The sequence below is a fragment of the Lithobates pipiens genome, unplaced genomic scaffold (assembly GCF_037356315.1).
Source record: "Lithobates pipiens isolate NorthernLeopardFrog02 unplaced genomic scaffold, aLitPip1_a1.2 Scaffold_82, whole genome shotgun sequence".
NCBI classification, from domain to species: Eukaryota; Metazoa; Chordata; class Amphibia; order Anura; family Ranidae; genus Lithobates; species Lithobates pipiens.
This window is the reverse complement of record NW_027507906.1, coordinates 856,937-878,182: the sequence shown is the minus strand read 5'-3', so window position 1 is coordinate 878,182 and position 21,246 is coordinate 856,937. Positions and strand designations below refer to the sequence as shown.

Genomic DNA, 21,246 nt, shown 5'->3' with positions numbered 1-21,246 from the left:
TACTTACACTTTAAACAAACCCTAAAGCTGCCTTTCTTAACCAGGGTTCCCTCTGAGGTTGCTGTGGTAATGTGCTATGTGCTATGGTGGACTGATCTCCACTGACCACTAATGTTAGGGGACAACAGTTCTCACTGCATTACTTTATCATTTGTTTCATTCCAAGATTGTTTCTGAAAATAGCGTAGTCATATATAGCAGGAGGTGGGGGCGGACTGACAACTCATGGGGCCCCCGGGCAATAGGAGATTATGGGGGCCCCCCAAGTATACAAAAACACACAGTATACAATCACACAGTATACACAGACATGTTTCTATTGGCTGAGAAGGTACTGGAGAGGTGGGGCAGCTATAATCTCAGGATTTTTAGATGAAAAGGATGTAGGTAAGAGACATTTCAGAGACAGATGTAAAAAAATAAAATAAAAAAAAAACACCGATTTTTACATAGGCCTGGGTTTACTGAGGCTGGCAACCCTGGTGGGGCCCCCTAGTGGCCCAGGGGCCCTCGGGCAATGCTCTAGATACACAACATTCTTTATTCTCTTAAATACTACAACTTAAAGAGGTCCTTCAGCCTCAGCCCCCCCCCTTTTTTTTTGTATTCCCAGCTTACCGGGAGGCTTTCTCTGCACAATTCGGATTCTCACCCAGCCACTGGATCCAGCGTTGTCCTATTGACATCATTCTCTTAACAGACATCGCTCTGTCACATGCTGTCATCTTACTTCCACTTGTCCGCTTACATCTTACTTTTAGTAATTTAGAGTCCCATCGGCTCTTCCAAGTTCAGTTGGCAGGGCCTTGCATTGATGCTCTGCTAGGTCCCCCCTCCCCCTCCCCAGCTGAAAGACTAAAGGCCTCCTGGGATATGTGATGAGCATATCCCAGGTGGCCCAGCAAGCAGTATACACAGGGCGGCACAATTTGTTTAAAAAACAAAAAAAGTAAAAAAACAAACAAAAACAAAACAAACACTGCCCTATTGCTATAGAAGAGGGAAGTCAACACATAGATTCAAGATCCATGTAAATATGCTGTGGCTATAATCATTTGTAGTAGGGTTCCCTGAGATCTAGGCTGAACTAGATGATAGTTTGCTAAAGCACGGTGTAGCAAATGATTTTCTTTCATTAAATGCTTTTTTTTATTATTTATTTTTTTGAAACTTCAGTGCTGATGATCTCCCAGCCTTTTTGGGTCATTCAATGCTTACAGCCGTGGCCAAAAATTTTGAGAATGACACAAATATTAAATTTTCACAAAGTCTGCTGCTTCAGTGTTTTTAGATCTTTTTGTCAGATGTTACTATGGTATACTGAAGTATAATTACAACCATTTATAATTACAAAGGCTTTTGTTAATTACATGAAGTTTATGCAGCGAGTCAATGTTTCTGGTATTGACCGTTCTTTTAAAAGACCTCTGCAATTCACCCTGGCATGTTGTCAGTCAACTTCTGGGCCACATCCTAAATGATGGCTCCCCATTCTTGTCAGACTTTGTGGGGTCTTTTTTGTTCACCCGCCTCTTGAGGATTGACCTGAAGTTCTCAATGGGATTAAGGTCTGGGGAGTTTCCTGGCCATGGACCCAATATTTCAATGTTTTGTTCCCCAAACCATTTAGCCATGACTTTTTCCTTATGACAAGGTGCTCCATCGTGCTGGAAAAGGCATTGATCCTCACCAAACTGTTCTTGGATGGTTGGGGGAAGTTGCTCTCGGAGGATGTTTTTATATCATTCTTTATTCATGGCTGTGAGCACACTCCCATGGCTGAGAAGCAACCCCACACATGAATGGTCTCCTGTGTCATGCTTTTTTGTTGGCATGACACAGGACTGATGGTAGAGCTCACCTTTTCTTCCCCGGACAAAGTTTTTGGTGGGTGCCCCAAACAATTGGAAAAGGGATTTATCAGAGAAAATGACTTTACCCGAGTCCTCAGCAGTCCAATTCCTGTACCTTTTGCAGAATATCCGTCTGTCCTTGATGTTTGTCCTGGAGAGAAGTGGCTTCTTTGCTGCCCTTCTTGACCTTCACTTCACACCGACCTGCTTTCATTCCTGAGAAAGCTCTGCACTGGTGGTGCCCCATCCCCACAGCTGAATCAACTGTAGAAGACGGTCCTGTTGCTTGCTGGACTTTCTTGGGCACCCTGAAGTCTTTTTCACAACAATTGAACTTCTTTCCTTGAAGTTCTTGATGATCCAATAAACTGTTGATTTAGGTGAAATCTTAGTAGCAGCAATATCCTTGCCATGCGAATCCCTTTTTGTGCAAAGCAATGATGACTTCATGTTTCCTTGCAGGTAACCATGGTTAACAGATGAAGAACAATGATTTTGAGCACCACTCTCCCTTTAAATCTTCCAGTCTGTTATTCTAGCTCAATCAGCATTACAGAGTGATTTCCAGCCTTGTCCTCCTCAACACTGACACCTGTCTTAAAGCGGGAGTCCGCCGGGACTCCGGCGTTTTTTGTTTTTTTTAAAAGCCAGCAGCTACAAATACTGCAGCTGCTGACTTTTAAAATAGTGACATTTACCTGTCCAGTGCGCCCGCGATGTCGGCACCCGAAGCCGATCTCTAGATCGTCTCTCGGGTGCTGCCGCCGCCATCTTGGGTATGGGAATCAGGAAATGGAGCCTTTCGGCTTCATTTCCCGGTTCCCTACTGCACATGCGCGAGTCGCGCTGCGCAATAAGGATGGTCCGCGCTGCCTCTGGGATCTGTGTGTTTCCCAGCAGGCAGCGGGGCACTTGCGGAAAGGGACGGGCACTTGCGCAAAGGGGCGTAATCTATGCCCCTTTCCGCAGAGAGCTATCCCGGAAGTGGGTGCAGATACCTGTACTGTACAGGTATCTGCACCCCCCTCCCCCCTGAAAGGTGCCAATTGTGGCGCCGGAGGGGGGAAGGGTTCCGATGAGAGGAAGGTCCACTTTAGGGTGGACCTCCGCTTTAACGAGAGAATCACTGACATGTCAGCTAGTCCTTTCGTGGTAGGGCTGAAATGCAGTGTTTTTTTGGGGGGGGAATAATTTGATTTTTATGGCAAAGAGAGACTTGCCAATTCATCTGATCACTCTTCATACAATTCTGGAGTATATGCAAATTGCCATCATAAAAACTGAAGCAGCAGATTTTGCTGAAAAGAATATTTGTTTCATTCTCAAAACACTTTGGCCAGGACTGTACATGAACGAGCTCCGGCTCATCATGGCTGGGGTCTGGTTGATAGTGAGGACTATGAAAAACCCCTTTGCAATGGGGTTGATTTCCTAAAGGAGAACAGACTGTAGCAATGTGACTGTTCACTGAGCTTGGTAAAAAAAAAAAAAAAAGGTCCCCAGTAGTGTCCATAAAATCAGACAAGTGTCTCAGTGCCTGTCAATCACCAAAATCATTTCCTGCTATAGTGGTTCCACTAGTCAGGTATCAGAGACAGGTAGAATAAAAACAAGAGGCTACAGATGGTGCTGGAGCCTTGTGGAGGGCAGCCAATAGTGCAGGAGAAAGAAAAGAAAAGTTCTTAGCTAACAAACACTAAAACCATTCCTTGGCAATGCTACTGTTGCACTACTTCTTTATACGCAGATTCACACACCCCTTTCCAAAACATTACCCATCAACTATTTGTTTATAAACGGCCGCATAAAAATACAGTTCAAGGCTTTATTCACACGGACAATGACTTACATGCATTTATACAACATTTCTAAATGCATATAATGATTTTAAATGGTCAAAATCAATCTGCGCATGTATGTTAAGGTGCATTCCATTCACCTGCATTTAGAAAACACAGACATCTGTGTGTCCGGGGGGAGGATTATATGCTGTGAACATGGCACTGAGGCCCGTACACCATGAATAGGCAATTTGTTCATGTGGTTGGAGCTGGTAGGTCTAAGCACACCCTCCTACATGCACGCCTGAGCTAAGGGCAGATGGATTCCAGAAAGAAAATGCTACACGAATCATCTGCCCTAGCGCAAAAAGGCCATGGCTAGAAATGCAAGAGGGGCATTTTTCAAAGTGATTTCTCAGAAAAATAAAGCATGGAGACATGGATGGATGAGTTTGCACTGAATATTAAAAATGAATTACAGTGTAAGCTTACCTTTATCCTGCTCTGCCAGGGACCAGAACGCTGCTTCACCAGTCCGGGAAATTGAGATTCCTGCGGCTTAATCTTCCATACCTCTCAGCGTGTACAGACAAGAGGCATCCCTACTTGGTCAGTACTGTCACATGGACAACGCTGACCAATCAGAATCTGTCTAGCCCATCCTGTCAGCGTTGCAGGGAGAGGAGAAGAGAAGAAATGAGAGAAAGCCAGGAGGATTTCAAATCCCCAGGCCGGTGAAGCGACATTCTGGTCCCTGACAGAGCAGGATCGCGGGACTACAGTACAGCGGGGGAGGGGGTACAGTGTAAAGTCACCTTACAGATTTTCTGTAGAGGTGAACTTACACTTTAAATAGTATTTTTGTTTTGTGGTGCTCAGATGCAGAGTAGTTCTGCTATAATGCCCACGTAAATTAGGCCTTAAAAAGAGAAGAACATGATCTGGGATGTTTAAAGTGGAACTTCACATAAAAGGGGAAGTTTGGCTCTTCCTCCCCCCATTTACATTTGCCACTTTTTTTGGGGGGTGGGAGAAAGTACCTGATTTTGACAGGTCCCCCTTCCCCACATCCGGTCGGATCACAGCCCACAGAAGACTGTGGGACCAATCACAACGCACAAGTTCAGTGGGAAGCCGGCTGTGAAGCTGCAGGGCTTCTCTGCCAGTTTCCCTTAGTCAAGATGCCGGCGCCTGGACCCAAAGCCAATTGAAGAATCAGGTTGGGCGAGGACAGCTCTGGATCCAGGACAGGGGAGTGCCCTTATATGAAAAGTCAGCAGCTACAGTATTTGTAGCTGCTGCTTTTTAATTTTTTTGGGGGGAGACTGGAGCTCCTCTTTAAGTTTTTTTATAATTCTTAAATCAACTTTTTTCTGCATTTTAAATAAAGCAAACCTTGAAGTCCCGTGTGAATGAGCGAGACGGAATACACTGTATTTAAAACAGATGCATAAATTACAGGAAAATCCAATTATAACTAAAAGCTTGCTTTCGTAATTCAACAGAGAACGCGGCCTTTCACTGCAAATGTCATTTTTCAGATGCACTGCCTTCTAGAAATTGAAAATGATGACATCATAATGATTTATCCCACATTTGCTCAAATCTGCATATTTTACACATCAGAACAAAAGACATATCCTCACACCGATTTTAATAGCTACAGATATGAATTCCCTGCCTGATCAAACCAGGAAAATCTGATAACGCAGAGCAGGTTACATACAACACCTTTTCATGGAGTACACACTTTACACACAGCTAACAAATATTTTCTAGGTTCAGTGAACTAGGAGCAAACACTGGCAGGCTGAACTCTCCACTGGCTTCTTGCCTCTCCCAGGAATGGCAGTAGTAACATCTCTCCAATAGAGATTATCGTTATACAGAATTTCTATAGCACCTACAGTTTGTGCAACAGACAGTACAGTTACAATACAATTCAATATAGGTGGAATCAGAGGGCGCTGATTGTTAGAGCTTACAATCGATCTTCATTCTAAAGCCGCCATCAAGGAGTCCTATATCACTTCTGCTACACTCAGTCTAATGGAAGGGGGGGGGGGGGAATGAAGGTGGCATTCATCTGCCACATCCATCATAATGAGGTCTCGTGCTCCGCTTGAGGAGTCCCAAGAAATTAGAAGAAGTTGCTGGAGAGAGAAGGCCTTATCTGCATTGCACCTGAGCTATGCCTCCAAAGACAAGAGCCGCAACATGTCAGCATGTATCTGACAGCTTCCATTATAAAGAAGCAGTCCTATAGACTTCAGCCTCACACTTGCAGTGTCAAACCTGCATTTATAGGACTTTTCCAAATGCATATAAAGCAGATAATGCTTTTTCAATGGTGACAATTATACTCAGTATTTATGTACGGCTAGTTAACAGAGTTTGGAAAAAACTGAAATCTATCAGAGAGTCTAAGAAACGCTTTTGAATTCCAGCGTGCCTCCAGAAACGTTGGCATAGGCGAGTTTCATGGGGTACACTCGGAATGTGGAGGCGCACTGAGGCTGGAGTGTCCATACAGACTCCCCCAGTACAATTGTACTTCCTCCCTGCTGCTGCACCTGACAGACAGCACTGCGGTGGGGAGATTTGTACTGGGGTGGGGGGTGCAGAGCCTGATGGGGATTCACAGACACCGGTGCCCCATCAAGTCCATTCCCCTTGTGACTGATGACAAGCAGTGGGGGGATCGTTACTTAGAAGACAGCCTGCTATTGGTTATAGAATCCCAACACTGCCTTCTGTCAATGAGGAACGAGTGTCTCCACTTCCACATCAGGCTAGCGTCTTTAAAGTGTAAGTTCACCTTTACAGAAAAATGTGTAAGGTGAACTTACACAAGACCCCCTCAGATCTCCCGTTCTGAGCCCCGGTATAACCACCTCGCAGCTCTGCTGAGAGGATGGGCTACACAGGTTCTGATTGGTCTGTGCAACCCATGTGACGGCACGGACCAATTTGAATTAGGGTTGCGCCGATACTAGTATCGGTGCCGTTACCGAGTATTTGCACGAGTATCGGTACTCGTATAAACGCACCGATACCTGAAACTGATACTTTCAGGCTCGGCTCTTTGAGCTGTCAGCGGGTCTCCCCTGTGTTAAAGAAGTTCGATAATTGGAGCTGTCAAAAAAAAAAAAAAAAAAAAGGGAACCGGTGTTCTGGCACATTCAGTCCGGCCATCATATAGCGTCCGCCCCGTACTGTGCATGTGCAGTACGGGGCAGAAAAAGCTTTGTAAAATTTCCGAAGTTGAAAGGCGCCTGCGCTGTGAGTGGAGGTGGTAGCCCCACCATCCAAGCGGACATAGGGTTGTGAAAATGAGATGGCGCCTCGCCACGCTTCGGGCTCGGCTCTTTTTTATTCCTACTCTATGTCCACTTGGATGGTGGGGCTAGAACCTGGACTCAGTGCGCAGGCGCCGTTCATCCTCGGCTATTTTTGGAATCTGTAGTGCTGTGCGCACTACACAGCGGACGCTATGTGATGGGGGACCTTATATGATAAAACACCGGCAAAGTTTATTACCAACATTGCTCAGCCCCCAAACATTAAAATAAAAAGAAACATTGTTTCTTTTTGTATATTTCTGTTTCTTCATCTTCAAATCAAAAGGGCTGGACAAATGTTCCTCTGTTTAACCCCTTATTAACCCTTAATTTACTTTAATCAGCCTTAACTCCCTATTCTCCTCCACTCTATTATTTTCCTGCTTTTTTCTTTTGTTCACATCTATTTTAAAAACGATAAACAGTTAAAACTTTTTTTTTTTTGCTTACTTTGTTAGTGAATATTTTTACAAATATATATTAACATATATTTACACATTTCACATTGAAAAAGCACTAAATTAAAAAAAAAATCAATTCACTTGATTCATAAATAACTTTTCAATGCTTTGCACCATTGCTGACAGCGGAAGTGAAAACAAAACAGTTCCGGTAGGTATAATTGATATCGTCGAGGACAAAAAAAAATAAAAAAAAAAATAAAAAAAAAATAAACAACGACTGGTACTTATACTCATTGTAAAAAAAAAAAATGGTATCGGTGCATCCCTAATTAGAATGCTCCTAACGTACCTCCTGAAGGGGTACATTAAGGAGATTACGCTTCGGGGATTTCTAAGCCCCAGGGCCACAAGGCGGCTCAGAGAGGGAGGACGCCGCATTCCAGGTCGGTGGGACGGGAGGGGGGGGGTACTGTGTAAGTTCACCTTACAAAATTTTCTGTAAAAGTGAACTTACCCTTTAACAACCAGCTACAGGGAGAGGGTAACGGTGGCAAACAATCTGCTCTGGTACACTGCGTACAGAGAAAGGCACTCTGCCTGTCTTTATAAACCAACTTACAGCAGGCCCTAATTACCTCCCGTTTCCTTATCTACAAAGTGAAGATAATTATTTAATTCAGTGCTATAACACCACCACTTTGTAAATGTGGAGCTATTAAGAATCACATGAATCTGCCACAAGTCAGTAAACTACAGTCCATAACTAACTATATCAGAAAAAATGATTCAATTTATTGACATTCTGTTAGGAAAAAAATATGGGAGTTGCCATTACCGACTTGCTTTAAAGAATAAGTTCACCTTCAGGAAAATGTTACATGTTCCACCCATTTTTGAGGAGTAATAAATAAGATATTCCAGCTCCTGCAGCCACTCAGCGATCCGCTGTTTCTGTGTGACAGCAGTACAGGGAGAAGTTCCCTCTACCAGCAGTCACTTTTTAAAAAGAGCGCGGCTCTGCCCACATCATTCATGCACAGAGTTCTGAACTACAAGTACCAACATCCTTTGCGGCTGTCAGCTTGTAGATCTCAATAAACTACCATGGCGCTGTTGAACGCTGTGGTAGGTCATTGATTTTTTCCTGTTATTGTGTAACTGCCTGCCGGTACGAGGTAAAATATATGGGGCAGACAGCTTACATTGACAGTCTGCAGGAGACCTGCGTGGCATCAATGATCTGCTGATAAAAATAATAAATGCACATTTTTTTGCCAGAAAAAAAAATGTGCATTACTTTTTTTTTTTAAAGGTGAACTTATCCTTTAAAAGAGTCTTCTTCAATATGACACCCTGGCCCCGGCTTCACTAATCAGAAAATGAATTGATGATGAACAAGCTTCCAATAAGTAAAAATCGGAAAAGTCAAAATATAAGACCCTTTTGACACGGGAGTCATCTGTTAAGTCACACTTTTACCAAGAAAATAATGGATTCAGTTTACATCCATCGTCATCCGTGTTTGCATCTCTTATTTAATTGTTGCAGAGATGACAATTGCATAAACAAATGTTTCTTGCCCAAAACTGGACATAAACAGAACAGACGTACACAAACACCCTCTGTTTACATCCATTCCTTTTCAATGGAACTAGGACGTTGGATGTTCCGTACAAAAACCTGGACAGATGTGAACGGATGATCCATCAATAGATGGATGAAAGACAGACAGACAGAACGTTCATGTAAAAAAAAAAAAAAAAAAAAAAATGGGCCTCTAACCCAATATTACAATTAACATTCATGAAATAACAGCAGTTACATTTGCTTTCAAAGGTAAATTGCTTTTTCAGCTAAACGTTAAGTAGATTTACTAATGATGCAAGTACAGCTTCCTGTAAATACTGGCACATCTACTCCAACATCACACCAAATGTAAATATTGGCTTGCGAGTATATAATTGTAATTCTATTATTCAATATGTAGAATGGTTTGCCTTTTAACTTTATGAAATATATAATGAAATATCATAAAACATTTTATTTTATTTTACAATATACAGTAGAGCTGCATGATTTTGGATAAAATGAGAATCACTATTTTTTTTTTCTTAGACTAAAGATCACAATTCTCGGTGTGACATATTTTACATTATACAATAAAAATGGGCTAACTAAACTTTTTTTTGTTTGTTTTTAATTAATTGAAGAGCATTTCTTCCCAAAAAATTGTATTTGAAGGACCGTTGCACAAATAGTGTAACATAAAATATTGCAATGACCGCCATTTTATTCTCCAGGGTTCTGCTAAAAAATATATACAGAATGTTTGGGGATTCCAACTAATTTTCTAGCAAAAATACCGATCCTAACTTGTAAGCAACAAGCGTCAGAAAAAGGCTTAGTCTTTAAGTTGTTAAACTGCCCTCATCTACAGGGAAAAGTTCATGCCTTTGATCTAAAAGAACCAATCGATACAATGTTTCTTTTTATCTGAGCAATGTTGTCATGAACTTTGAAAGCTGCTCTTTTTTTTTTTTTTTACAGCTTTGAGCAGAAAACTGCTCTTCACTTATTACATGAATCATGGAAATGCCAGATTAAGATTGTGAGGGGGGGCTGAATCGAGATTGCGGATTTTTTTTAATGATCATGCAGCTCTAATATACAGTATAAAATATATAAAAAATACAGTTGTACTAAATTCATTTAATTTCTACTACATTAACAATGTATTATGAACACAACTTATAAATATATTTGACTATATAATATTAAGTATATATAATTTTTATATATATATATATATATATATATATATATATATATATATGTATGTATATATATATATTAAGTTAAAATGTAGTTTTCTATTTTTTAAAGAGTAGGAAAGGGTTAAAACCCTTCCGGTAATTTTTTTTCTTTGGGGGGGGGGGGGGCTGGGACGACTGTATCCCAACGTAAGGGCCAGTTTACACCTGAACTGCACAGGTTTGTGATCCATGCTCCTGTGCTATTCAATACGGTGTGATTTTCAACCCATCCATTTTAATGGGCTGAAATCACACTGGATCGCACCAAACCAAATCACATGGTAGTATGGTACCATGCAACCTGGTGCAGGCAAATAGATTGCGTTTTCAGTGTTTGCAGTGTTGTTAAGAATATATTGACACTGCAGCAGACTGCACAGGCAGTCTGTTTTGAACACAGTGCATAAAACCTGCTTGGAATGCAACTTTCCAGGACCGCATTCTGGTGTGAAGCGGCCCTCAGGTCAATGTGCTCTTAAAAACAGTTGTCACCAGAACAAGTGTAACTATTGAAGATTGCTATTCCTGGTCTAATGACAACTCAAAACGTAGGATTTTCTATCTCTATCTCTTAGTATTGGTTATAATCGTCAAAGAGAAGCAAAAAAATGCTGAGGAAAAAAAAAAAATGGTATTACATGGTCAATTGTTGATTCTCAAACTAAAATAGCTGCTATTTAGAGCATCATACCAAGTATTTATATTTATGGCTACACACAAATATAATACAGGTGTGTTTTAGGTAAAAAAAAAAATAGTGCTGGAACTTTTCTATATATTTATAAAATATTTTCTATAAAAAGCAATGTAGGTGTCAAAAGATTTTAGAAATAAAAATATTGTTTAGACAACCCTCGAATGCTTCTAGTAATATTTTAAGTCCAAATAATCATGCAAATATTGCAAGACCGTGCCCTAAAAAAGTAAATGGTATTACTGTTACTGTTGATTACAGACAGAAATTGTATCTATAGCATTCTACTGAGCATGTATATTTATGTGCACAGAAGAACATATTGAAAAATCTATTTAAAAAAAAAGTGCTGCTACTTCCACATAAACAATACATAAACTAGCACCAGTTAAAAAAAAAAAGAAAGAAAATTTATATATATATATATATATATATATATATATATATATATATATATATATATATAGAAATAAAAAAAAATAAAAAAATAGGGATGGTATTTCTGTTGTAGATTGTCATCCTACTGAGAATGCAAAAATAATGTTTAAAAAAAGTATTGAAAAATTGTTTCTATATAAATTAGAAAACAATGCCGGTACCTTTATATAAAATTAAAAAATAGTACCGGTACTTTTCCATATAAAATAGAGCTAGAGACAAATTCTATCATATATGTATATACACACACACACACAGAAAAACAATGGCACTACTTTTATATCAAATTATAAAATAGTGCCAGCACCTTCCTATAAATGGCCAAGTTGATATTAAATGATTATGGAAAAAAAATAAAGATTTAGACAATCTTTTAATCAGTTGTAGAGTCCCATTCTACCGTGTGTGTGTGTGTAAAAATAATAATGCCAATAATTTTCTATAGCTGCCAATGTGGATTTTAAAAGGTATCAGCAATAAAAATATTTTCAGACAATCTTCTAACTATCCCTGTGATATCAAAGTCAATATAATCATGCAAATATTGCATAATGGTGCCCTACAAATATAACAAAAATTCCAACACTATTCACAGCGCTGATAAGAGAAACAGGATGACGCTGAGATAAGAAAACAATCTTGTAATGCTGTAGTTGATTCTCATGCTACCGAGTGTATATATCTATGTGCACACGCAAAAATATATTAATTTTAAAAAAGTTTAAAAAAATAGTACCGGTACTTATTTATACACTGTGCATCTATATATATATATATATATATATATTTGGTACTTTTGTATAAAATTTAAAAATAGTGCCTGCACCTTTCTATAAATGGCAATGTGAATATTAAATTATTACTAAATTAATTATTTTTAGACAATCTTTTAATACTGTTGTAGATTCTCATTCTACCAAGCATATACGCACGCATGCAAAAATATGTAATTTTTTTTTTTTTTACTTATTCAAAAAATAGTTTTGGTAAATATATATAAAAAAAACTGTGCGAATACTTTTATATAAAAATAGTGCCAACGCCTTTCTATAACTGCCAATGTGGATATTAAAAGATTTCGGTAATAAAAATATTTTCAGACAATCTTGTAACTATCCCAGTGATGTGAATATAATCATGCAAATATTGCATAATGGTTCCCTAGAAATATAAAAAAAATTGCACCACTATTCACAGCGCTTATACACTGTGTTCGTGTATGTATATATATATATATATATATATATATATATATATATATATATATAGAGAGAGAGAGAGAGATATATTTATTTTATTTTTATATGCAGGTACTTCTATATAAAATTAAAAAAAATAGTGCCTGCACTTTTCTATAAATGGCTATGTGGATATTAAATGATTACGAAATAATTTTTAGACAATCTTTTAATACTGTTAGATTCTCATTCTACCAAGTGCATATGTGCCCATGCAAAAATATGCAATATGTTTTTTTTTTTTTAACTGAGTTATAAATAGTTCTGGTACATATATTTAAAAACAATGCCGATACTTTTATATAAAAATAGTGCCAATAACTTTCTATAACTACCAATGTGGATATTAAAAGATTTCGGTAATAAAAATATTTTCAGACAATCTTGTAACTATCCCAGCGACATTAAAGTCCATATAATCATGAAAATATTTGCATAATGTAAAAATTAAAACAAAATTTGCACCACCAATCACAGCGCTGATAAAGAGAAACGGGATGACGCCGAGATAAGAAAACAAATGGAGTTACACCATCACTGTTGTAGATTCTCATTCTACTGAGCATGTATATTTAAAAAAAAAAATATGTCTATTTATAGGTTTACGTGTATGTACATGGGCTCATACAAAAACAATATACTACAAAAAAAGAATTTAAAACGGTTCCAGTATTTTTCTATAGAATTATAAAATAGTGCCGGTACTTTGATATAACTAGCGCTGGTATATTTCGTTATCATAATAAAACGCCAGCACCTCCCTATATACGGCAATGTGGATATTTAAAAATGTATGTCGTAAAAAAAAATATATATATATATTTCCAGGCAATGCCAGCGATTGTCCAGCCCATATCATGCAAATATTGCGATATTGTGCCGTAGAAAAGCCGAATGCGATCACCAGGCACAGCAACTAGGCCCCAGCAATACACAGAATGCAATGGTCACTGTATACGATGTATATATATATATAGATATAAGATATATACATCCAGTTGGTGATCAGACAGATGAGAAGACAGTGGGATCACAATGGCCCAGGATGAGGCCCTCTCTCCCCCCCTCCCCCACCCCCATATAAATACATGATGAGCACAGAATGAGCATCAATTCATCAGAAATCAGAAGAATGAGAAGAGAAGGTAATATTACTCGACCTTTCGTCCCCTGCATGCTGACACTCTGTCATGTGGGTGTCTAGTAGGGCAGAGTTGGGGGGTCTGGAGAACAGGCTCTCAAAGGCCATGTCTGCACTACACACACTCTCTCAGTTTCTCTATTATTAGACTGTTTTAGCTTATTCTCTTTTTTTTTTTTTTTTTTACACCGAAACCAGGAGGGAACCGTGTACAGCAGACATCCCAGCTGCGCGGCCGGAGCCGAGAGAGCAGCGTCTAACGCCACCGAGTAAACGAGTGAATACGGTGACCCGGAAGCAGTATGGGAGAAGCGTAGCAACTACTTCCGGGCGAGGCGCAGGTGAGCGATGGGCCAATGACGGCGCGGCTTTTCTGATAAGCGCGGGGTGGAGAAAAGACGCGCCGTGAGTGGTTGCTAGGAGAGCCGCGTGACTCCCAAAGGAACCAGTCCCTCCCTCTGTACCGGATCTAATTTTAGAGGCTCGCGGGGAGGATGTGACGAGAGCGATGATTGGATGGGTTCTTTAGCTATGCCGCGCCTCGCCGTAGAGAGCTCTGGGAGTTGTAGTTTTTTTATTTCCATTTCGGTGCTGAGGGGCGCGAAGTGCGTCTATATTGCGCAAAATGCATTCCCTACAAGGATGACGCTTCTAGGGAATTTGCACTTTGTTTAGATTAAAGCAAAGCTCTAACAAAAGTAACAAATATAAAAGTAAAACTCCCAGAAAAATAACAAAGTGATAATAGATGGCCCATTAACCACTTCAGCTCCACAGACATTTTTGTTTACACGTTAAAAATAAAACATATCTATATTTTCTCTGACAAAATGACATTAAGTAAGGCCCTTTCACGCTGAGGCGGTTTTCAGGCACTACAGCGCTAAAAATAGCGCCTGAAAAAAACCGGCCCCTTTCACTCCAGTGTGGGCCGGAGGGCTTTCACATTGGAGTGATGCGCTAGCAGGACGGTGTAAAAAGTCCTGCTAGCAGCATCTTTGGAGCGGCGAATACACCGCTCCAAAGAGGAGATCAATGGGGCAGTGCGGCTATACCGCTGGCAAAGCGCCGCTACAGCGGCACTTTGCGGGCGGTTTTAACCCTTTTTCGGCCATTAGCGGGGGTTAAAACCGCCCCGCTAGCGGCTGAATACCGCCACTAAAATGACATTAAAACAGCGCTAAAATAGAGCCGCTTTACCGCCAACGCCACTCGCGGGAGTGGCGTTGGCGGTAAAGCGGCTCTACTTTAGCGTGCTAAAGGCACATTCACGCCAAAAACTGCACATAACAGCGTGTTTTTGTCGGCATGTTTATATGACTGTGAGTTAGGGACGTTAGATTGTAAGCTCCTTGAGGGTAGGGACCGATGTGAATGTACAATGTATATGTAAAGCACTGCATAAAATGAAGGCACTATATAAGTACCTAAAATAATAATAATAATGTTTACATGCATTAGAAGCATGTTTGACATACACTTATGCCACGTACACACGACCAGACTTTCCGGCAGACTAGGTCCAATGGTCTTCCCGACGGACTTTCAGTGGAGTTCCGACGGACTTTCTGAACAAACAGCCACACACAATCACACCAAAGTCTGACGGATTCAAACGCGATGACATACGACCGCACTAGAATAAGGAAGTTCATAGCCAGTAGCCAATAGCTGCCCTAGCTTCGGTTTTTGTCCGTCGGACTAGCATACCCACTAAGAGATTTCTCGATAGGAACTGGTTCCTGCGGAGTTCTGGAGGAAAAATTTGAGACGTGTTCTATTTCTAAAGCCCGTCTGATTTTTAGACAGCAACCGTCCCATTAAGCCCATACACGATAGAATTGTCTGGCCAGCGGATTTGTTCCCGTCGGATCTTTGCTGTCGGAAAAGTCCGGTCGTGTGTACATGACATAAGCTTGAGTTTTGCATGCATTTAACGTTTAGCACTGCATATGCAGTGCATCTATTATATGTTTTTGGGCTTCCTTGGCTTAAAGGGGCTCAGTGCGTTTGAAACACATTTGTAGCCCATTACCTGGATTCGCAGTACAGAAAAATGCAGCATGCTGTACTTTTTTTAACCACTTCAGCCCCCGAAGATTTGGCTGATCAATGACCAGGCCATTGCGTCACTTTAACTGACAATTGCGCGGTCGTGTGACGCTGTGCCCAAACAAAATTGACATCCTTTTTATCCTACAAATAGAGCTTTCTTTTGGTGGTATTTGATCATCTCTGCAGTTTTTATTTTGTTGCACTATAAACAAAAGAAGAGCGACAATTTTGAAAAAAAAACACAATATTTTGTACTTTTTGCTGTAATAAATAGCCCCAATTTTTTATTTTTTTTAAAAAACAACATTTTTTCCTCAGTTTAAGCTGATATGTATTCTTCTACATATTTTTGGTAATAAAAAAAATAAAAAAAAAATAAAAAAAAAAAAATCGCAAAACACGTATATTGATTGGTTTGCACAAAAGTTATAGTGTCTACAAAATAGGGGATAGATTTATGGCATTTTTATTATTATTATTATGATTTTTATCGAGACTGCAACATTATGGCGGACACATCGGACACGATTGGCAATTATACAGCGATCAGTGCTATAAAACGCACTGATTACTGTGTAAATGTCACTGGCAGGGAAGGGGTTAATACTAGGGGGCGATCGAGGGGTTAACCATGTTCCCTGTGTGTGTGTTCTAACTGCGGGAGCCGGGAGGTGGGACTGCCTATAGGAGATGAGAGATCGTGGTTCCCAGCTTGTAGGAACTCACAATCTCTCTCGCATCTTCTCACAGAACTGGGACATGTGTATGTATACACACACATCCCTGTTCTTCCACTCGTGCCCACAATTACTTGCCAGCAGTCATCGCGACTGCCGGTCAATGCCCGCCCCTCCCCTCACTTGAACACCCGCCGCTCTCCTCCCAATTTACCAGACCCTGGTTTCCCTAAGATTGAGAACCATTGCCCTATGGGATAACATTGGGCAGGTGAGGTTCTCTTTATAATGTCTCTCCTGCCCTTTTGTGCCAGCCTATCAAGCACAGACTTGATCTATTTATTGACTCCTTGTGTGCCCAGCTTTCAGCAAGGCGTTTGGAAGCTGAGAACCTGAAAATGCTCAGAGGTGAGCTCCAAGCCCTTGTACACACGGTCGGACATTCCGACCACAAAATCCGTCAGATTTTTTCCGACAGATTTTGTCCGAAACTGGTGTTGCATACACACGGTCGGACAAAGTTGTCAGAAATTCCGATCGTTTGGAACGCGATGACGTTCGTTCGTTACGATGGGACTACGTTCAGACTAGTAGCCAATAGCTTTGGTCTCGTAATTTGATCCGAGCATGCGTGGCACTTTGTCCGATCGGAATTCTCTATAAACGATAGGACAAAGTCCGATCGGATCATGTTGTTGGAAAATTTTATATCCCGCTCTCAAACTTTGTTGGTCGGACATTCCGACGGAAAAAGTCAGATGGAGCCCACACGTGGTTGGATTATCCAACAACACTGATCGGACATTTGTACAATGTATGTACAAGGGCTTACGGGCCCTGATTCAGGTTCATATTTCGCAGCGAGCCCCAATCTCCTCTTAATCACCATCTGAATTCTTATGGTTCTGGGCTCCTGGGAGGAGTAGGAGAGCCTGGGAACCACTGAGGGCAGGTGCCAGCAAGAGGGTACGTAAGTCATGTGAAAGTGACTGGGTGGCTCTACAGCTACTGGGATCACTTTTACAGCAAAGCCAGATGGCAGCTACACAGAACTGGAACAAGCTCATGGCTGCTGTCCAGGCTTGTATTAAACACATCCAAAGAGCCAAACAAGGTCAAAAGATTAAAAAAAAATGTTTTTTTGCTGCAATATTCAGCTTGAATCCAGTGTATTCCTCAACAGTATTTGTATCTGTTTTTAGATGTCTGCAGTTTGGACAACATAATTTAACTCACTCCTTCTGAGCCCAGGTCATCATGGACCTGCCCCAACCTGTTTTGATAGGGTGACCAGACATTTGCCAATGGTTTTTTTAAGTTACCGTATTTATCGGCGTATAACACGCACTTTTTTCCCCTTAAAATCAGGGGGAAATCGTGGTTGCGTGTTATACGCTGATCCCCTGCCGATTTTGAGCCTCTGGGTGGCTTTCGGCTACTTTTGGCCATTCTCGGCAGCTTTCGGCCGCTCTCGGCGACCGAGTGCACCCGAAAGCAGCCAAGTGCGCACGAAAGCTGCAGAGAGAACGGCGGAGAGCTATCGAGCGCCGCCGAGATACACAGGACATCCGGCTCTGTATCTCGGCGGCGCCATTTTTAAACGCCAAAGCCGAAAATGACACTGACAAGGCCACATTGATGGGCATTTAAATGTACGTTTTTTCCTTAAAATTTCCTCCTAAATTTGGGGTGCGTGTTATACGCCAATAAATACGGTACACATATTTTGAGGAGTAGGAGTGGTGCAGACTTTCTAAAAAAAAGAAAGGCCTGCTTATTTATTCAAGGCCCTATACCAAAATGCTACATAAAAAACTGATGTAAAAATAGAAAATGTACTTACCTTTCCTTCAACTTCCGCACTGCGGAATGTGACCGTTTTTTTAAAAGATCCTGCAAAGAATCCGGATCCCAAATCTTGTTAGAAAATGCTCCAGCACAAGTAGGGGCATCGGTCAGGAGCGTCTCACACTCCTGCTCCTCATTCAGCATCCTGGTTTTGGCCGTGACATTCTCCTTGTTTGTCTGTCCACCTGCAAGGTGATTAATATGGCCAGTTTCTGGGGTGGAGACCAAACCTGATTTAATCACTTCAGCCCCAGAAGGTTGATTGGTCTGTGCAAAAGTTATACTTTTTTTATAGCGTCTACAAACTATGGTATATTTTTATGGAATTTTTACTTTTTTTTTTTTACTAGTATTGGTGGTGATCAGCGACTTATAGCAAGACAGCAACACTGTGGCGGACAAATCGGACACTAAGTGACACTTTTTAAACTTTTTTGGGGACCAGTGACACCAATACAGTGATCAATGCTAAGTAATATGCACTGTAACTGTCCCTAGGGAGTGCTTTCTAACTCTGTGTGTGTGGGGGGGGGGCTTGTACTGTAAGAAGACAGAGATTTGTTATCCTGCTTAGCAGAAACACAAGATCTCTGTTTTCTCCTGTCATGGAACGGCAATCTGCCTTGTTTACAAAAGCAGACTGCTGTTATGTCTGCCTCTGCAAAGATCAGCGGGTCCCGGCGGACATCAGGTCTGCTGGGTCCACTGACCGGTTCCCACTGTGTCCAATCATCGTGGGAGCTGGGCGTTAACGGCGTGCAGGCCCCAGACCAGGAAGAGCGAAATCATATACAGGTACTGGAATTCATACAGAGGCTTCCCCTCTGCAGTAAATGTATGCGGTGCAGTCCAGAAGCGGTTCAGCCAGCCAAGCCTGCAGTCTCATGTGTGTGATAGCGTGTCTAATACCTGATCAGGCTACCCATATGTCTGCCCTGCTCTGCTAGATTGGATTACCTCGTTGACGACCTCGGATCACATATCAACTATTTTCTGAACACTGCCTGCCTTTTGACTTTCTAATTTTGACCCTGACTATTGCGAACAGTCTGCCAGCTGCAAGTACCTGTTTGCTGTGCTCAGTTCGATCATGGCTTGGCATGGTAGTCAGGCACAATAGCATTGTGTATAAGTCCTGGGGGCAACCCAGTACTGGTAGGCCTGCTTGTCTTATGGGAAAGTGGGCTGCTATAGTGAAGAACACACAAGCCAGCTATAGTTTCTGACTACCTGCATTAAGGGTAAGCGGGACAGCATCTTTGCACAAGATTTAGGATCTTTGTTGTGAATCTACCCAGATGTGATGTCCTCCACACAAAGGCACTGGAGGTACATAGTTTATTGTGTGCAGAAAAGCAAATGTAATAGAAGGGTTTCATTTTTTTTAATGTTCCCTTGTCCTGAGGTTTATGTGTGTCTATCAGATAGTCACTTGTGTCACCAGTAGTGTCATCAGCAGTATTTTGTGAGTACAAGGACAGTGGTATAATGTATGTGTGCAGTGTATACAGAGAATAGGCATAGGCTTTGTTTAATCAATCCCCTTTAATTCACTTTAACTATTAGGTGCATCTTACTATACCCACCAAGTTCAGGATTCTATCCTTGGGGCCCCAGGCCTGCCAATGGATGACCACCAGCACCCACTGAACATTGAGGAGGAAGACAAGACAGAGCTCTGTCAATGTAAACAACGCAGAGGTCTGTCTTGTCAGCAAGGATGTGCCAGTTTTTGTTCCCCTAAAAAGCAGGAATTAAAAACTGCCACATCCCTTAGTGAAAGCACACATTTACCCCTTTGATCTCCCTAGATGTTTAACCCCTTCTGAGCTAGTGTGATTAGTACAGTGACAGTACATATTTTTAGCACTGATCACTGTATTAGTGTTACTGGTTCCCACAATGTTTCAGATTGTCTGCCGCAATATTGCAGTCCCACTATAAGTCGCTGGTCGCCGCCATTAGTAGTATAAAAAAATAAAAATTCCAATATACTGTAACGCTGTAACTTTTTCACAAACCAATCAATATACATTTATTGCGGGTTTTTTTTTTTAACAAAAATATTTAGGAGGATACATATTAGACTAAAGTGATGAAGAATTTTTTTTTTAATTCTTTTTGGATGTTTATTATAGCAAAATGTAAAAAAAAAAAAAAAAAAAAGTTTTTTTTTCCCCAAATGTGGTTAATAGCAATAAAGCATATCTTAACCCAAAAACAAATGATAATATTACAGCTTACCAATTTTCAAATGTGGTGGTTGCATACTTTTTTCTTTTTTTTTTCAGACAAAGAACATTTTCTTCAAGTATGGAAAATATCTGTCGATCTTGCTAGAAATACAATTTGTAGCAGAATACATATTGGCCTATATTTATGAAGAAATTTTTAAACTTTTTTTTTTATTGGATGTGTTTTATGGCAGAAAGTAAAAAATATATATATTTTTTTTTTTTTCAAAAATTTCAGTCTTTTTTTCATTTATAGGACAAAAAATTTAAATCCAGTGGTGAGCAAATACCACCAAAAGAAAGCTCTATTTTTGGGGAAAAAAATTGCGTTGCATGTCCACACAAGTGTCTTGAAAAGGTTTTCATACCCCTTGAAATTTTCCACATTTTGTCATGTTACAACCAAGAACATACATTTATTTTATTGGGATTTTATGTGATAGACCAACACAAAGTGGCACATAGTTGTGAAGTGGAAGGAAAATGATAAATGGTTTTCAATTTTTTTTTACAAATAAATATCTGAAAAGTGTGGCGTGCATTTATATTCAGCCCCCTTATTTCTGATACCCCTAACTAAAATCTAGTGGAACCAATTTCCTTTAGAAGTCACCTAATTAGTGAATAGAGTCCATCTGTGTGCAATTTAATCTCAGTATAAATACAGCTGTTCTGTGAAGTCCTCCAGAGGTTTGTTAGAGAAACTTAGTAAACAAACAGTATAATGAA

The 21,246-nt window shown here is 40.5% G+C and overlaps 1 protein-coding gene across 4 annotated transcripts in view; it reads right to left on the bottom strand.

The window, feature by feature from the left end:
• The window catches only part of LOC143973424 (uncharacterized), a 107,120-nt gene extending 93,102 nt beyond the window's left edge, over positions 1-14,018 (bottom strand). For 2 of the 4 annotated variants that reach the window (XR_013272033.1, XM_077474405.1), the window contains exon 1: positions 13,723-14,018. Coding sequence is in view for 2 of the 4 variants with exons in the window: in XM_077474405.1 (XP_077330531.1) it covers positions 13,723-13,811 (89 nt within the window). In the remaining 2 variants the exon portion in view is untranslated. The remainder of the gene's footprint in view (positions 1-13,722) is intronic. The other 2 variants (XR_013272034.1, XM_077474406.1) reach the window with 1 other exon arrangement.
• Positions 14,019-21,246: the final 7,228 nt, after the last annotated feature.